The sequence below is a fragment of the Corella eumyota genome, chromosome 2 (assembly GCF_963082875.1).
Source record: "Corella eumyota chromosome 2, kaCorEumy4.1, whole genome shotgun sequence".
In the NCBI taxonomy this organism is placed as follows: domain Eukaryota; kingdom Metazoa; phylum Chordata; class Ascidiacea; order Phlebobranchia; family Corellidae; genus Corella; species Corella eumyota.
Window position 1 is genome coordinate 18,306,926 of NC_137491.1, and position 19,071 is coordinate 18,325,996.

At 32.4% G+C, this 19,071-nt stretch overlaps 3 protein-coding genes across 3 annotated transcripts; 2 read left to right on the forward strand and 1 right to left on the reverse strand.

Annotated features, from left to right (window-relative positions):
- Positions 1-849: 849 nt before the first annotated feature.
- Positions 850-6,490, forward strand: LOC145741581 (cell division control protein 6 homolog). The gene is made up of 9 exons (XM_082559185.1): positions 850-1,588; positions 2,034-2,233; positions 2,978-3,150; positions 3,672-3,821; positions 3,990-4,086; positions 4,548-4,713; positions 5,262-5,464; positions 5,735-5,875; positions 6,363-6,490. The coding sequence occupies exons 1-9, from the start codon at positions 850-852 to the stop codon at positions 6,453-6,455; spliced, it is 1,962 nt and encodes a 653-aa protein (XP_082415311.1). The 3' UTR covers positions 6,456-6,490.
- A 2,904-nt stretch (positions 6,491-9,394) lies between these two features.
- LOC145741724 (uncharacterized) lies at positions 9,395-16,062 on the forward strand. The gene is made up of 11 exons (XM_082559367.1): positions 9,395-10,456; positions 10,546-10,658; positions 10,984-11,129; positions 11,238-11,365; positions 11,598-11,634; positions 11,754-11,846; positions 12,004-12,091; positions 12,653-13,154; positions 13,467-13,654; positions 13,741-15,592; positions 15,654-16,062. Exons 1-11 carry the CDS (start codon positions 9,475-9,477, stop codon positions 15,719-15,721), a joined length of 4,197 nt encoding a protein of 1,398 aa, XP_082415493.1. The 5' UTR covers positions 9,395-9,474; the 3' UTR covers positions 15,722-16,062.
- LOC145742593 (uncharacterized) lies at positions 16,056-18,594 on the reverse strand. Its single transcript, XM_082560370.1, has 6 exons — positions 18,437-18,594; positions 17,916-18,049; positions 17,569-17,681; positions 17,159-17,371; positions 16,622-16,769; positions 16,056-16,429 (listed from the first exon to the last, which is right to left on the reverse strand). The coding sequence occupies exons 1-6, from the start codon at positions 18,592-18,594 to the stop codon at positions 16,332-16,334; spliced, it is 864 nt and encodes a 287-aa protein (XP_082416496.1). The 3' UTR covers positions 16,056-16,331.
- Positions 18,595-19,071: the final 477 nt, after the last annotated feature.

The window sequence follows — 19,071 nt, forward strand, 5'->3', positions numbered from 1 at the left end:
CGTAGTTTTTAAGTGTTGGGCACGCTTAAAAAATAACCTGTGGCTTATTTTTTGTATATATCTTTATCCTCGATGTGGGAAAGTCAAATGCGCGACTTAAACATAGAGTAACAATAGTTACCCCGACCCAGTCTCGAGTTGTCTGTGGTAGTTTGGGATATTATATAGACTATAATTGCCCGATAATTTTACTGCTGATTAAGTGCTGGCTCAGCAGGAGTTCATAACGTTTATATCGCCTTACTTGGGCGCTACGACATGAGAGCAGTGGGAATTAAACCCACGACTTCTTGTGTGGTGTAGCAAGTGTTCTTTTCCCACTACACCACACTGCCGATTAACAGCCAATTACAACTAATAATTTTTTAAACTAGCAAAATTGATTTGAGATCAAGTCAGAGTCGGGAAAATTGTGCTTTGTTCAATTCCCGCAGTGAATCCTTATACACTGGGGATAAATTAAGAAAAAAATTAGTTTTTGCGGTTACCACGAGTTCGGACAATGAGACGCGCGAAATAAGAAAAAGCTCGCGCTAATTTTATCAATAGAGAAAAGGTCGCGCGAAGATCGACATCGGTTTCTTCGCGGTAAAAAAAGGAGAAAAAAAAACACATAGATAGAGTTTGTTATTAAGTTTGCAGCGGACTAAAGTCAGGACGCGTTCATTTTTGCTTTTTAAATATTGTCGGGATGTAATCCTTTGGCGAATTGAATGTCTATTACTTTGTTTAACTTTTAATTTTGTTATGATGTTCTTTTTTTAACTTATTGTTTTGTCTCTAGGGCTAGAATAGAATTAACTTTAGTTTTTAATTTCTTATTTTTGTATTACTTAATTTTCTAATAAAATGTCCGTACGCAAAACACGGAGTGGTAAAACCTACCTTACCCCTGATATTAACAAACATAAAGCAGAAATGTTTGATTCGAAAAAGTCATCTTTTACTCGGTCTGCCAGAAAGCGACTGGGTCTGTTATCACAAGTCAGTGAGTTCGAAAAAAGCACTTTAACAGAACCCTCGGTACTCGAAGAAATTTTTAAACTGTCTCCGGTATCACCGATCAAGCGCTACAAGGAAAATGTTAAACCGAACCCAACGACATGCCGGGGCCTTCTGTCGCCTTTGCGGGCGTTAACTTTAGAGTCACCGACAGGAAAAAAATATGATGCCATTCGGAAAAACATTTTGCAGAACAAAATTAATACCGTTTTGTCGGGCTCTAATCTTTTAAAACAAAAAGAAGTTTGTAAGTCACCAAAAAAGGTTAATTTGTTTAAGAATGATTCACCAAAAACTGTAATTTGTTCGCCGGTGAAAAAAACACCAGTAAAAATCGAAGTGACCCCCAAAAAAGTGTCCCCTAAAAGGCCTCACACCAAAGACTTGTCACCTTCGCCGACCAAAAAATCGAAGATTTCTGATTCACTGCCTCGGAGTTTAAAAAAGTCGCCCAAAAAATCTTTGCCATGTCGGAGAGCTTTAGTCGAGGTAACCAACGAAAATGATAAAATTGAAATATCGCCCAAAGAAAATGCTGAAATCGAGGACCAGGAGGTTTTAAAATCACCCAAACATCTTGAAAGAGGTAATAATATTTTACGAAATAGTTCAGTTACACTTTATGTAAATTTCTTTTTTTTAAACATTCAATCAATAATGTAGGTTTAATTAGTATATGCATATCAAAATTAGTGCAAGTTAATATAAACATTTAACCGACAGCATGGTGTAGTAGTAAGAACACTTGCTACACCACCATGGGGTCGTGGGTTTAATCCCCAATGCTCTCATCCTGTAGTGCCCTTGAGTAAGGCGCTATAAACGGTATAAACTTATGCTGAGCCGGCACTTAATCAGCAGAATAATAACCGGACAATTGTAATCTATAAAATGTCCCAAACTGCTAAAGGCAACTCGAGACTGGGTCAGAGTAACTGATGTTACTCTATGTTTAGGTCGCGCATTCGACCTTCTCACATCGAGGATAAAGATATATACAAAAAAACATAAATTTATTATTATTTTGATAGGTTCTGTGTACAGCAAAATTAAACATGCTTTACACAATTCTGTTCCAAAGACGTTGGTTGGTAGAGACTCAGAATTGACAGAAATTATAAGTTTTATAAACAATTGTGCTGACCAGCATAAGGCCGGAAGCCTATATATATCTGGAGCTCCTGGCACAGGAAAAAGTGCTTGTCTAACACATGTGTTGGCTGAAATGAAGGTATAACAAATTATATAAATTCTTAACAATTTTTACGGATTTCTTTATGTAAAAGCTGTCTTAGAAAAAAAATTGGTTAAAAAAAACTAAAATTTTAAATAAAAAACTTTGTGAAATTTATGTATATGGTGTAGCATATATTGTTGTTTGTTTTAAAATAAGGACTTTAAATGAAACAATTATTTATTAATTTACTCAAAAAAGGCTGCTGCATTTAAATTTAAAAAAAATGTGATGCTGTTTAACACAATAATGAAAAAGTATTCATAAAACATTTTTAGAAAATTTTGAAGTATATATTGTTTATCATTCTTTATCAATGTATATTTAAATTGGATTTGATCCATTTTTTCCCATGTCTTTTTCCCTTTGTTGCAGTTTATAATTGACCTAATTGGGCTATTATGATGTCTAGTTCTTTAATGTATGCATGTCTGTTAGGATACTAGTCCTAGTTTTAAATCCTATTTATCTCTCTTGATAATTAAATTATTGAGGTCAATTGATTCCATAAAATATTTGATATTTAATAAAACTTTTCAATTAATTGATTAAGTTAGTTTTTTATGTATATATATCAAGAAACATAATTTATACAGACGTGTCTTTTTAGGAATTGTTATATATACATTTTTAAAAGTAATATTAATAAGCCAATATGTAGTGAATAAACTTCACAGAATTGCATATAAATGCGCCATTTTTTCGAATCTATGTTATTAAATTCCATAATATTTTTTGCAGAATAAAATTGAGTTTGCAAACATAATTTCTGTGAACTGTATGTCCATGCGAACTGCAGCAACGATCTACCAACGAGTAGCCAGTAACATGGGAGCAGCAAGCAAACATACAAAATCCTCAAAAAGTTCATTGAAGTATATTGAACAACAGATATCAGCAGAAGGTTCCATGATGTAAGTACAAAAAAACAAATTTTTAATAAAAAAATAAATAAATAAAAACTTTTTTTTTGATGCCATTTTTTTTGTTTATTTAACTTAATTTCATTGTTTTAACTTTTAATTATACCTTTTATTATTTACTTACCTAAGGTCTCCCATCTTTTGTTTGTTTATTTTTATAAGGTTCTGTGTTTATTTAACTATTTAATTACAAGACAATAAAGTTTTGTGTTCTCCCTTTGCCACCTGCCTTTTGTGGTGCCAATTATCAAAAGTTAATACTCCTTAAGCTTTGGTAGATTTTCTAGATGCCTATTATAATAAAATAAAAGGTTGTTTAAAACTGTAAACTATAACATTTTGGATAATAGTTTTTAAGTATATACTTGTAAAAGTTTTTATTTTTGAATCAACTTTTATTTTATCAATAAATGCATCTGGTAAAAGGATATGAATCATCAAAGGTTAACTTTATATATATATGTTGTTGGGGTTATTTTTAATTAACCCAATGTTTTTATTTATTTTTTTAGTTTGTTGTGGCTTGATGAGATGGACCAGCTGGACAGTAAACATCAGGAAGTGTTGTATACAATGTTCGGTTGGACATCGCTAGAAAATTCCAGAATTATTCTAATCGGAATTGCAAATTCACTCGATTTAACTGACAGAATATTACCAAGGTAAAGATCAATTTTAGTCAAGATATTTAAAGTTTTAAAATCAACCAAATTATAATTGTATTTACATGTATATACTCTTTTATTTACTATCTATATTATACATCTTAGTTTTATGTATTTAAATTTTTAAAGCAATTAATTTAATTTTTAAAACTGTTTCTTTTTTAGATTACAAGCAAATGTTGCTTACAAACCAAAACTGATTAATTTTCAACCTTATTCGAAAGACCAACTTGTTAAAATTTTGCAAGCCAGAATAACTAGAGTAAGTTAGTTTGATGTTAATGTATTTTTGGTTTATTAGATATTGTGCTTTTTAACAATTGTTGCTGTACTTTTATTTATTCTTGATTTGGGAAAGTCGACTTCACGCCCTAAACATAGAGTAACAATAACAATTAACAATTGAGATATTATAGATTATAATTGTCCTGTAATTAAGCTGCTGATTAAGTGTTGGCTCAGCAGGAGTTTATACCGTTATTAGCGCCTTAATAAAGGGCACTACAGCATCAGAGCGGTGGGGATCGAACCCAGGACTTATGTGGTAAAGCGAAATGTTTTGGCCACTACACCATGACATATTATATTATTATATATAAATATGTTTTTTTTGTAAAAAATACAGACTATATGCTTCTTTAACTTAACCGTAAATGAAAAAAAATTATACATTATTTAATGCTATATCTAATTTTTTATTAAAAAACAACTTGATCTTACCAGGCAACTTTGAATGAGAGTGGGACATATGTTGACCCAATGGCTGTTCAGTTTTGTGCCAGGAAAGTAGCAGCAATGGCCGGAGATGCAAGAAAAGCTCTTGATGTTTGTAGGAGGGCAGTAGAAATGGTGGAGACTACTTCTTTAAAGTCAACTTCACCTAAAAAAGGTAAAATTAATGATATACTGAGAATAAAACCGGCAGTGATGGAAAGTGGTAAGAACACTTGCTACACCACCATGAGGTCGTGGGTTCAATTCCCACTGCTCTTATGCTATAGCGCCCTTGAGTAAGGTGCTATAAACGGTATAAACTCCTGCTGAACCAGCACTTAATTAGTAGCATAACTGCTACAGGCAACTCGAGACTGGGTCAGAGTAACTGATGTTATTCTATGTATAGGTAGCGCATTCGACCTTTCCACATCGAGGATAAAGATATATACAAAAAAATACATTTATTTATAATGGAACTTAGTGGACAATAAGTCCAATTTATATGCCTCCAAAACAAAAACAATTCCGTTTGTGGTGTGCAAGTGAACTATCACGAGCAAATATTGTTTATGAGTTGCGACCATACAGGATAAATATATTTTAATTTGCCAAATAAATAGAGTTGGAATAACAAAAATTACTGAACAATTTTAGACTGTGAAGTCTATACAGGTATAATATTTTCTTTTCTATATATATATTTTTTTATTTTTTTTGTAGACCAGAAGACTCCTCCCCAAAAAGTCGGAATATCTCAAATCTCTAACATCATGTCCGGAGTTTATCAATCCGCCACCATCTCGAGTGCGCCATCTAGTGATGGTGGTAATGACAATTCTTTCCCGTTGCAACAAAAGTTGGTAGTTTGTACGTTGGTGTTATTATGCAAGCATAGTAAAACTAAAGATGCCACGTTAGGAAAGGTAAGGCAATTTTTAGACTTTAATTTTTTTAATTTCTGATAAAATTTTAAGTTAAGATTGTATTATTTATATACAAATAATTTAAATTTTTAGGCAACTTTTGGTTTAAATTTTTATAAATTAAGTTTTTTAAACTCGTTGTTTTTGGAAAATATATATATTTTTGTGCAGATTTTTAAAATTTAGGTTCCTTTATATTTAAACATAATATTAAATTTTATTGTATGCACTTTGTTATAAAAATAAACTTTAATTTTTATGTTTTTTTAGTTGCATGAAACGTATTCATTAGTTTGTAAGGAAAGGCAAGTTGCTTGTGTTGGCCAATCAGAGTTTTTTAGTTTATGCGAGTTAGTCGAATCTCGAGGAATTATTTCTCTTAAGAAAGCAAAACAAATTCGCCAAACTAAGGTAAGAAAATAATTCAAATTTTTTTTTGTAAGAAGTCATTTATTTACAATTGGGTTTGGGGTGACCATGCCATACCATACTTAAAATCTTTATGTAAACATTAAAACGTTTGGCATGTTTTAAATCATTAAATTGATTTTGTCATTTTTTCCCGTCGCATTGTTGTAATATTAATTGTATATCGTATTTATTATTTACTTTTATCAATGTGCGAAAAACCAAAATAAAAAATCTAATTAAAGTTAACTTATGTTGCCCAAGCCAAGTCTTAAGTTGTATTTGCCTCTTTGTTCCTAATACAAGAGTGTTTTAACATGGAAACAATGGGTTTTAAACGGGACCTCTAGCGGTAAAGTTTTAAAAAAAAATCACTTTGCTAAATACACAATTTTTATTTTTTTTATTTTTGCTTTTTAATTAATTTTAGTAAAACATAATTAAAAATAAAAATTTTTTTTTATTTTTAAAATTTTTTTTTTATTTTTAGATTAAATTAAATATGCAAGAAAAAGATGTAGAATATGCATTGAAAGGAAAAACATTACTGTCCTCTATTTTACAAAGCGGACTGAAAAAATAAGTTTTTTTAACTTTCTAAAACTGCCCGATGTACTTTTTTATTGCAAATATTACTTTTATATTTTAATAATGTAAAACTGCCATTTAAAATGTATTTTATAGAAAATGTACTACCTATGCTTTTATTTGTGCTATAATTGATGTATAAATGTAAAAAACAAACTTTTAATAAGTATAAATGTTTTTTCACATTTTTAAGGCAAATTTAATGTTTTTATATTGATTTTTATTTGTTGGTTGTCGTTATTTTTATAGTGTTCTTGAATAAAACATGATTTTCGTTTAAATAAAACTGATTTTAAATCTAACACCAGAAATGGATTTGTTTTTTTGGGTATTTAGTTTCAGATAATTACACCTAAGTGTATTATGTAACTGAATAGTCCAAATAAATTAGTGTGTAAAAAAGGCACAATAATTAAGTCTAAAATCTCAATTTTAGTACGTATAAGATATAGAAAAAATTAAAATAAGGTCTTGTTGCATATTATAAAGCTTTTTTAATCAAAATTTCGATTATTTTAAAACCATTTTGTTGAATTTAAAGTACTACTACTTTAAGTTAAAATACCATCAATAGCGCTTTTGGGAAAATGCCTTTTTCGATTCAAATCTCTCACTTGAATTCGAGAGAGAGACCCTAAGCGTAAAAACAGGGCACAAAGCGTTTTGAACTGGCCCCGCTTTCTATAGAATTCGTTGAAGCTTTTGATTCACAATAAAGTAAAGCACTTAGCCTAAGTTGTAGGTGTACAAGCAATGTTATATAGTAGAGCACAGTCTTACTAAACACGTTTTCTGTTTGGTACAAACAGTTTTGCGCTAAACAGTCTTTAAAAAAACAGTTTGTATGTGTATTAGATATATAGATGTGTGTATAAATATTTAGATCGTTAGTGAGCTATCTGTTTGTATTCGCTAGTGTGGTTATGGTCTACCCTCTTTGAGTAAATATAAGAGGGAGTTAAATATTAACCTTGTTTTGTTCAAACCAAAACGCCTTTACTTTGCCAGTCCTTTCATTACACAGTCAAGCGTAATTTAGACCAATGCGTTTCGTTTAGTAATTTTGATGACTATTTGTAAAGTAAATGTTGACAATCATACTCTATTATCTATCGTTTAGATTAATAATTAAAGGTGTAGCCTAAGGTAATAATTACTACGAATTTTAGTATCACAACGTTGTTATTTTATCCGTATTTAATTTTAATTACGTTTCAATTTATATAGCATTGCGAGGCAGGATTTCTGTTTACATATATATATGTACAATTCTGTGTGCTGTATCAACAGATTAGTTGACTTTTGTTATAATAAAAATGTCTTTCTTCAGAGGCGATTTTTACGTCGGCACTTAGCGTCTACCTGAGAGCTCTTACTGAACTATGATAGTTCCCGTCGTATATTTAAAAGCTACATTCGTCATAGCGTACCTCAAATTAAGTATACCATACAAGGTAAACTATAAGAAGTAGTGGACTGTATCTAAAGCACACTACACTAAATACTATAGTTTATAGGTTACACTATTGGAAAGTAGTAAGATGTTAAGGAAATCTTTATATAGAAATCCCATCTTCACAGCTTAATTGGTAGTTATTTTAACCTGAATCCCTTTAGATTTGTACAAGATTTGAAAAAGCATTATTCCCTTAAATGCTTGTATATCAAAGCATCTGGCTGTTATTTTGGTACAGGCAATAGCATTAGTGGTTAGTAAAGTACCGGATTATTTATTGTTGTTTGAGATAATAGCTTAAGCCATGACCACCGCCCGCTGTTAAGTCTGTAGATTAAACGACAAATTTTCGCTGGTATTTACCGCATGTGCTTGCTGTTATGTCGAAGTAAAACCAGTAGTTTTCAACAGTGGGCAATGTGTAGTAAATTGACCGTACAATAATGAGGTTATAAGGCCAGTAGTTATCTTATCATATTGAGAATACCAATTTAAAAATGGTAAATATTTGAATTTTATAAAGCCATTTTTTAGACGAAGTAATTGCTAGAGAGATTTTCAAACTGCGTTGAATTTGTAAAACCCTGCCCTTTTATTGTTCCCGCTATGCGTCTTTTGTACTCTGTTGTTAGTTTTTAAGTAATTATGTTATAGTTGATGGCATGCCATAACCATATGGCCTAACGATCGAATTTCGTTGTTTATAAACAAAGTGAATGACAGATAACGTGGAAGGTCAATTAGGTTTATAACCGCATAATCTTAGATGACTATAACATAAAAATCCAAACAGTTGTTTTAATTTTTTGCTTTAAATTAATGTTTCGTAGAATTAGCCCAGACAAAGTACAAACTGAATGTGTATTTATAAAACTAATGTTAAGGCTGATTGCCTTTGCTTTATGGGAAATTTTTTCTTCCAAAAATTTTTCACGGGCCAGTGATGGTAATTTAAAAGCTACAATTAACAATGTAATGGAGTAATAGTAAGAATAAAATGCTCTTCTTGGTCAAAACACTAATGTTATTAAGTTTTTTCATAATACATTTTGTCACCAAAAGTTAAGCTGTGTAAATTTTCCCTTCAATAATTCATAAACTATCGAATTTTAACAGGAATTTGAAGTACTGCCAAAAATCATTGAATCGCTTAAGTGTTTAAATTTGTGCGGTCTTTAATGAAAGATAATCGGTATGCACTTGACTTACTAAGCAAATTGCTTCCACAACTGCTTTAAAACTCGATATTTTACTATAGTTTAGGCAAAAAAACATAAATTTGGTCAAATAAATTTCATAATACACAGATTTTTATATATTTAGCTTCTTTATTAAATCATAGATCACATTTGTTAGTCATATAATAATCAAACCCTAAACGTAGACCGATTAAGTTTACTTAAAGAGTATAATTAAAATAATTACAGTTAAATAAATAAATAGACTTAATACTAAACCCAATGTTTTCTTTAGAAAAATAATATCCGCTAAACAATGGACTGACTCGTGTTATTTTTACTAAGTTAATCGTAGTGATAATGTACCTATAATTATAATAATGGGAGCTGATGTTAGTAAACTAGCCTCGCCACGCCACGAGGCAGGTAGAAGCAAATATCATGACAAGTTACCAAACGGTAAAAACACATCTGAGATTATGAAGGAATATAGAAATGCCGTCCCCAAGGAGGAATTGAACCCCGAACCTAAGACTGAAACGAAAGGCGAGCAGCTATTGAAAATGAGGGCTGAAGAAATAAGGATAGAAAGGGAGAATAAGTTAAAGGAGTATGAATCTAAAACTAACGGTACTGAAAGCCATAAATCTTCTAACACAGAACAAAAAGAGCGACGAAAAAGGCGATCTGACGCAGCTAAGGAAATTGCTACAGACAAACATACTTCACCCAAAAACGAACGCAACAGACGACGCAAAGACAGATCGCCCGAAAATCGAAAAAATAACTCGAATAAAAATCACAGAGAACGAAGCAAGGACAAATCTTCGGAGTCACGTGACAAAAATAAGAACAAATCACGTGATCAAGATAAAAAAGAGCAACGAGAAAGGAACCGTAAAAACGATCGAAGTTTCGGTAAAGAGGATAATAAAGTAAGGTCGCCTGACCGTAAAGAAAAGAGTAATAAAACTGAAAAAAGAAAAAAGGAATATAATGACAATCAAAAGCATGAAAATAATAACCATACCAAAGATTACAAGTCCAAAGAAGAGAAACGTAGACATCGTTCCAAGAATGACGACGAATCAACAGAACGAGAAAGTTTCAAAAAGAAAGAAAGGAAATCGAGACGAGAGAGAAGCCGGTCACGTGATCGGAATTCGAAATCAAGAAGCAATTCCGTCCGATCGTCGCACGATAAATATCGAGAAAAGGACAATGACGTCATCAAAAAGGATAATGACGTCGGTCATAGTAAAAAACATAGGGAAAGATCGCGACATCGATCTCACCGCGATGACGTAGACGGTGACGTCATATCACGTGACACAAGATCACCACGTGACCAAAAAACGAAAGGTGAAATACTAAAACATTCAGTTTTTAAAAATAGTTTTAATTTTTAGTTTTTATAAATATTTTAAATTTTGTTTTATTTCTGGTTGTAGTGAATGAAAGTAAAGTCGATCATTTGCCAAAAACTCACGAAAAATCTTCGAAAAAGAAACCGAAAATTACTGAAAATTCTCCGACAGATAACATTAACAAAAAGTCTAGACGAGTAAGTTAAACTTTCATAAATTTTAATATTTATATTCCCATAAACGAATAATATTATATCAGTAAATATTCAGTTTGAAAATGTACACTTAATATGTCTTAGCTGTGGAAGTGAAATAGTATACATTACATTGAATAAAATGATTAATATTTCTTGTTAACATTACGCAAACGCTCAGTTAAAAAAGTCAGTATTCCCTATTTCTTCATATAGAGGCTTCTCTGAAAATCTGCTGGTGTAAGGTGTTTTCGTTCAAAGATATATTTAATATAAAAGCAAATTAACTAATATTGCTTAAATTTATCTCAAATTGATGTTTTTTTAGAAAAACAAATCGAAACTAAAGGAAAAGAGGTCGCTTCACCGAAGTGCCCCCGACCTTACTGATATCAACAACTCCAAAGTTGGGGCTTGGCTTAATTCAGCTCCAACTTGGCAATCAGGCGCTTCCCCGCCCCCTTGGGGCTACCCGTAAGTTGAAATTGAGTAATACCATATGACCCTGGGTTTTAACCCTTGATTTCCCATCGTTTATAGAATTAAGTTTTATCGAAAAATGTTTATTTTTTTGTTAAATAGAATGCCTATGGTAAACTACCCGGTGGGTCAATTCGGTTCCCTACCCCGTGACGTAGGCAGAGTCCCCGACGTTCCACGCCAGATAGTGGACGGATTTGGAAATCCTGTTGCGCAAGTTTACCCCGTTGGTAAGTAGTGTGTTGATTATTGTTATAAGTTAACTTTTTAAAATTTTGTATAAAAAATACAAAGGAGTTATAAGACTGTGTTGGGTTACCAAGTATTTGTCTGTGTTTAGACTGTGGTTGTTACATTCTTTTTAAATATTGCTTGCTAAATATAAAAAAAAAAAACATTCAAAAAAATTAAAATTAATTTTTTTTAAAATTAAGATTAAAAATTTGGTTTTATTTTGTTTAGATCCAAATATTGTAATGTCACCTTCGTATGATATGAGGTAATGAATATTAAATTCGATTTTAAATATTTAATGTTCCTTTTTTTTAAATTTGCATCAATTTTATTAACTATTGTTAAGTTTATTTTTTGTTAATTTTGCTTTTATTTATTTTGTAGTCAGTTTCAAGCAATGCATCCATATTTCTCTATGCCATACGCGTACATGTATGCCATGCAAAATCCCTATACTCAAGCCATGGATAAAAATTTGTAAGTAAAAGCTAATAATTAACTACTTATACACATTACAACTTTACTGTTGCAATATATGGTAGACTAAATAAACAAACACATTCCTATTGTGGTGAACGGCGCACTGTGGGAATTTTTAACTGCCCTATTGTTATAATTTGTTTAATTTGTTCAGCGAAGAAGGAAAACATAATAGAAGTAAGTCGACTGACGACCTTCGTGTTGAAATTAGAAAAAATCGACAAAAATCTTCCCACAAAAAAGTAAGTTTAAAACATTATGTTTTATAATTGTATTGCTAATACATAAAATTAAGTTAAACGATCACAAAATATTGAAATAGAGTGTTATCTTTGTTTTTATTTGTACTAAGTTTGGCATTCTTTCTAACCCTTCTCTGCCATGACCCTACGACCCATTGAGCCTTCAACTTTCTTTACCCTGCGGATTTATGTCTAAAAAACTTTTATTTTTGTTCACACAAATAAAAAACGAACATAACGAAAAAATTAATCGAAAATATTCTTAGGGTGTTGCAACAACTTTTTTTTTAACATAAATGACATTAAACGTAAAATACATTTTTTTATATCACCTTAAGGTGATAGGTTTTAATTTTTTTTTGGGGGGAAAGGGTGTGCTGTTATTATGTGTTTTGAGCTATCCGTAAACGCCGGCCTCAAGGGCGAATAGTGTGACGTTGGTGCGGCTCGAACCCGAAACTTTTCGGCTCGTAGTCCGACGCCATGACCGGTTCGCCACACTACTGGACTAAAAAAAAAAAATTCAACTTAAATAATATCCATTTTATCTTTAATTTAAAGAAACCCAGTGACAGCCAACTTCCGGTCTCACCCGGAAATTCCCAGCAGAGTCCTTATTTCTCCGACATCGTAGAAACCCAAAATTTTATCACCGAAGCCGTCAATTTTCAAGCCAACCGAACTATCTCGGTCGATGACGTCATTCACGCGGAATTCAAAGTTCCAGACCAATCGGAACATGACACGTCACACATTACCGAGTCGACGTCTAGTCACTCTTCGTCAAATGACGTCACAATTGATATTGAGGAAGTAGAGAATTTTAGAGTTAAATCGAGTACACAAAAAGCTAAACGCGAGAGCGCGGCATCGCCCACTAGCGACGTGAAAATTTTTCAACCAAAGTCAAGCCGAGAAGTTTTCATCGATTCGACTCCTAAAGAAGATCTCAAAGAAATGACGTCAACGTCGACGTCACAGAACTCGACTTTAACATCTACCACGGAGAATAGTTTTCAGCTTTCAAGTCAGAAGGACGATAAATCAGAAATATCAAAATCAGGTAAAAATCCTTATTTTACATATTTTTAAATATAATTAAATCGTAAATGGTTTAAATACATGTATCATTGACCTTTTTAGATAATAGGCTAATATGAAATCTTCAAGATTGCAAAAACTAGCTTTGTTTTAAAAAGTCAAAATAGTTTTTATTATATTTTAATTTTTACTGATTATATTCGTTAAACAACATTGTTAAGTTATGAGCCTTGTTTAGTGCAAAGGGATTTTTCTTGAGTTAATAAATTTGTCTCTTATATTATGTTTGTGCACAATATTTTTCTCCTTTTAAAAAAATGAGTTTTAAATTTAGCTTCTAGCAAACCAGCCACCATAATGAGGTTATGCGACCGTGAATCAATTGTGGCAACTTCCTTCATGGCTGAAGGAGGAAAAGTATTTTGCATAAAACGATCAAAAAGTGAAATTGTTCCTGAAGCAGAATTTAAACCAAAAACTAGCTCGGTGGAAAATAATCCAAAATCTTTAGAAACAGTTCAAGTAAGAGCTTAAAATCATAACTTTTTTTAATTTTGAAAAAAACTTTAAATTTTTGATAAATTTTTTTATTAAAACCTATTTTATAGAAATCAGAACCAGAAGGAATGTGGTTCGGTATTACAGCTTCACCAACCAAAGTGTCTCAACCAATCAAATCACTTGCTCGTAACACACCAGGTAAGCCTTCGACCAATCACTTGGCTCAAATAAAACCTCAAAACCACCTGACGAATATGCGTGTCCAACCAACCAATCGCGAGCCCCGATTGAAACCACGTGACCCGCCGATTAAACACGTGGATCCACCGATGCCAAAGTCAATGGAGAATTTCTTCAAGTATCCCCAGAATGAAACTAAATTCATCGATACCTATAGGCAAGCTAGCTTACTCGCTAATTCCAAACTTAAACCAGAGCTAGTTCAACCAGTACAAGCAATCGTTTCTAGTACTCAAAAATCCTTTCCTGTAACATCATTTAACGCTGTGAGTTTTCCTAATCACAAACCCAAAACGCCTTCGACCTCCAGCAACGATTCTGATGATTCTAACGTATTCAACGTTGTGCACGATGATCGTTCACCTAGCTTAGCTAAAAAGTTGGTTAGGATTGACAGCCACGACTCTTTTACTATGAAACGGAGGTTTAAACATCTAAGAAAGCAGTCATCGGGCAGTGGTTCTCATTTCGAAAGAAGAGCTACGATCGGGTCTATTTCTCAAAGCGAATTCAGTCAGATACAGTCTCCGTCGACCCCTGATATTCGCCGTAGTGTGGATTCACATTTGAACCCGTTTAATGCCCCGCCAACGCCCGGCATTGAGTCCTATCTTTATAGAGCAAAAAGTGAAGAGGCGTTAAGGTTAAACTTATCAAAATCTACCGAAGAATTGTTAACCGAGGCGCCTGCTGCTCGAAAAGAAACCCTTCAAGAAAGAGCCGCTAGAATATTAGGCTTAACTAATGACGATCTGGATAAGGCTAAGCAGAAGAAAGCTGAAATATCTGCAAGTACCAGCGTCACGCCGTCAAAGGCTGCACTTGGTAACATATCTCATGCTTCTGAGAGTCCAAGGTTGAGAAAAGCAACTGGGAAGTCGACTGAATCGGAGTCATTTGCTGTTAGCGTTACTGATTCAATGCTGGCCAAATTACCAGAGACTTTTACTGTCAAGGTACTAGACACAGAAAGCAGTGGTGATGATGCAAGTACGTTATCTAACGACGACGATGACAGGAGCTCAATTTCGGAGCAGTATCTTAGCAATACAACAACAGAGGCTTCGTTAAAGGAATACAAGATTCCAACAAATCTTCTAAATCAGTCTGCAAGCTCTGAAGCCTCAGTCGGTTCCCATAGACTTGGGCAGGAGGATATAGTAGCTAGTTACACAAACAGCATCTATGATAAACTTCCTCCTGATGCTTTAAGACATTCCCGCGAATACAGCGATGATACCACTGAATCAGAGAGTGTACAGAGTCCAGTAAGAAACGATTTTCAACAGAAGGATCTCGTACAACCTGATCATTCTCGAGTGTTGGAATCACCAGTTCCAATTGCATCGCATAGTGCGCCACTGACTTCGGGGGAGCTCGATATCATTATGCAACTTTACAACAGCGCTGATGAGAGTCCGTCTACTAGTTATTCGCGAGAGCCGTACACTTATAATGCCCCTAAATCCTATACTTCAAACAATAATAACTTATCAAGAAATGAACTTCGAAAACAGCAGATAGCTCAAGCTATCGGACTCGACGTTAATAATATCGGTCGCGGGGAACCACCCTCACGTAACCTTGAAAAAGTTGAGGATTTTAATATCAAGGTTTTTCCCGGCGCGAAGGAGTACCATGACCGGGCGCCTAAAACCGCGCCGGAACCGGCAAAACAAAGCGGAAGCAACAAAAAAACGGAACATACTGGAGAAAAAGGTAATTAATATTATTCTTAAATTTAAAATAAATCACAAATGACTTAAATTATTATTTTTAGACGGTGTATACGAGGTCATGCAATCTCTTGGCTTAGACCCTGACGAATCCTGGTTGGTTTCATTGTAGGGAAATCACCCGGCGGTACTTTTCCGTCTATGCAAATCTAAACATGTACTCACAACGACACTGTATATTTATGCACGTTAAATTTATTTTTCTAATTTGCCAATTTTTTTGTATACGAATTCTAATTAATAGTACAACGCCTTTAATTAGGGTTAAATATTAAAGCATTGTGATATATATATTATGTTATACACCCAATTTACTTAACTATATAATTCCACACAACAATATTATGTTCCTTTTATTATTGCGAATGGTTTTAATATTGTTTATATAAAATTAAATCATTACGAAATTTTTTTTAAAGTGTTACTAGGTTTTTTAGAATTCAAAATGATAATTTTCCCCAACAGCAGACTGACGCATTTTTTGTGATGACAAATAAATGACGTCGGATGACGTCAGCAGAATGTTTGATCTTTACATTTTTTCTTTTTTTGGTAACAATCACAAACTCCATATTTATGGGCGTCATTTTTTTGGAATTTTTCGTTATTTTCTTTTTTTGGGGGGCATCACTTTCTTTCTTCCTTTTAAAGCATTTCTTTTCACACTTTTATTTCAATTTTTTTCTTCAAACGCGTTTCGAATGCGCTTGTTTTTGTTCATATCAATGTTCAGAATAAGGTGGTGGCGCATAGGAGTTTAAGTGACATTCATCATAGTTTGGTGGCAAGTCCTCTTCGTTCGTTAAGGCAGTGGGAATATCTGAAACCAAAATAGGTTTCCTATAATATATGTCCAATATACATGGTAAGGGTAAGGAAAACAAATATAAGTCAACTAATAAAACTTTAGTCCAATATATATATATATATATATATAAGGTATTTATATATATGGTTTTGAATTTTAAGTTAAATATGTAGTCTAATATTATTGAAAACTAAATTAATTTACTTAAAGATGTTGCATTAATTCTTCTTCTCGTTCCGGAATTAATCGAGTTTTCGTGTAAAAATATCTCAAATCTTTCGTAGGAAACAGTCTTAATGCTGGTGATATCTAATTCCAGTTTCCTTCTTTTACATTTCACCACACGATAAAGCTAGAATAAATATAAACTGTTTTAAAGTTGTCCTAAATTACCACAAATTTTAACGCGCTTGGTGTAGTGGTAAGAACACTTGCTACACCACATAAGGACGTGGGTTCAATCCCTACTGCTCTTATGCTGTAGCGCCCTTGAGTAAAGCGTTATAAATGGAATTAACTTCTGCTGAGCCATCATTTAATTAGCAGTATAATTATTGGGCTATTATATTCTCTATAATATCCCAAACTGCCACAGGCAACTCGAGACTGGGTCGGGGTAACAGTTGTTACTTTATGTTTAGGTCGTGCATTCGACCTTTCCACATCGAGGATAAAGATATACTCAGAATAATACTTATACTGTCTGGTTTTGGACTTAAAAAGCTTTTGAATCTTATTTACCCAATAAGCTGGTGCCACTACCATCATTCCAGGTAAAAACATGACCCAAGCCAACTCGTTGCTAATAACTGATTCAGTTAAGTCTGTAGTAACTGAATTGAATACAGTTAAACCAAAACAACCTCCGTGACAGCAATGTTGTAAAAATGAGGCAGAACGTAATGGTCGATATGTTGTAGAATACCAAGTTTTAAGCGAGTCCTCAATAGAAAACTGAAAAGCAAAAACAGAAAATTCAAATGAAAAATTTTTTTAATGAAAATCCTTTTTAGTTTTTTTTTTTAATTTTTACCCGGGGTTCTGGTAATGTAGGCCTTTATTAGTTTATAAGTTGATATTTTCTTGACAAAAATGACAAAATTTTGCTACAAAGGTTCAAAACCTCTTTTCTTAAATGGGTTTGTTTTTACCTTAATAGTGAATTGTTTTCCTTGTTCCAATAATTTTTCGCAAGCATTTAACGAATGTAAGATTTGGGGTCGAATAATTGGGTGCGATCCTTGTATTAACACAACAAATTCATCTAATAAATTACATTTAAACATAATTAACATTTAAATAAAATATATTTCGTACCTCAAAAAAATATTTTTTAAACAACTTAAAAAATAAAAAAAATTATTTGTTTGAAAATATAAACAATATTGTATTGTAAGGAAAAAAATAAGAGCGCGTATTTTTAGGCAAATATTCGAAACAGATATATATATACATGTATTTTGGTGATGCTTTTAAATTAGCAAATAAATATAAATACCTCCTTCATCTAGCAAAATTTCACCATTTATGAATTGCCTTGCTACGATTTTGGTTAAGAATATGATAGGTTTGCTAACAAGTCGTTCCCTGATGTCGTGCAGTGATTGTATATCACGAGTTACACTTAAAATTCTATGTAAATTACAACAAAATTTAACATACAAAATAAGTATATATAAAATATTACATTAGTTAATTAAAATTGAATGTAAAAATTAATTAGTTATATATTTTTGATACAGTTGCATCAATTGATAACACTATTTTTTTGTTATTGATGTAGTAAAGATTTAAAATCTCTTAAAACTGTGTAGGCGACTTTTCTAAACAAACCAACGCATATTTGAAGATAACATGTTATTACTTAATTAACGTTACTGTAAGAATCATTTGAAAAACTTTAGGCCTAAATCACACTGTATTACTAAATATTATATAAGTACTTAAAAACTGGTCCTTTTCACAGCAAGAATTTATTTAAAAAACATACACTTAAAACATTTAAAACTTTACATTTACCTCTTCGAGTAGTTTGTAAAAATCTTGTCGTCGTCAGCAAAAACTGTCACCTCTCGACTATCGTGTGTAAACCTGCCGTCTTCTTCTTTCGCAAAAAATATCTGTGGATAATTAGCTCGGAAATCGCTTAAAGTCTGTACCAGTACCTCGCTTGTCATTTACAATTGACATACAAATTTATGTTGTTAATTCTAGATAGTGCTAATAAAATTTTGCTATAAAAAAAGTATGTTTGTTAATTTTAAAAAGGTTTAAAAACTTTCTATCACTTTGCTATTTTTTTACATCTTATAACTTTTCTCTGAAGGCCCCTACTATATATTTACCAAATTAATGTATTTTTTAGGCTTGTACTTTGTTAAAATCCCGTACTATCACTTAGCTTATGTTCATTAAAGACGTTTTACAATGTCTTGCATGCAAATAAACAACAATCTATATATATGGGATTACAAATAACTCATATCTTTTGCTGCTGCAGAAGGCGTTGTGACGTCGGAGCCGAAACTGGTGATGACGTAGAGTGGCCAACTTCGTTGCGTGAAAGCGGGGAATTCACGTTTTCTGTACAAATCGAAACTAAGCTGGTTTATAAGTTGTTCTATTTAAGTTAATTTTAATTAAAAATTTAATAA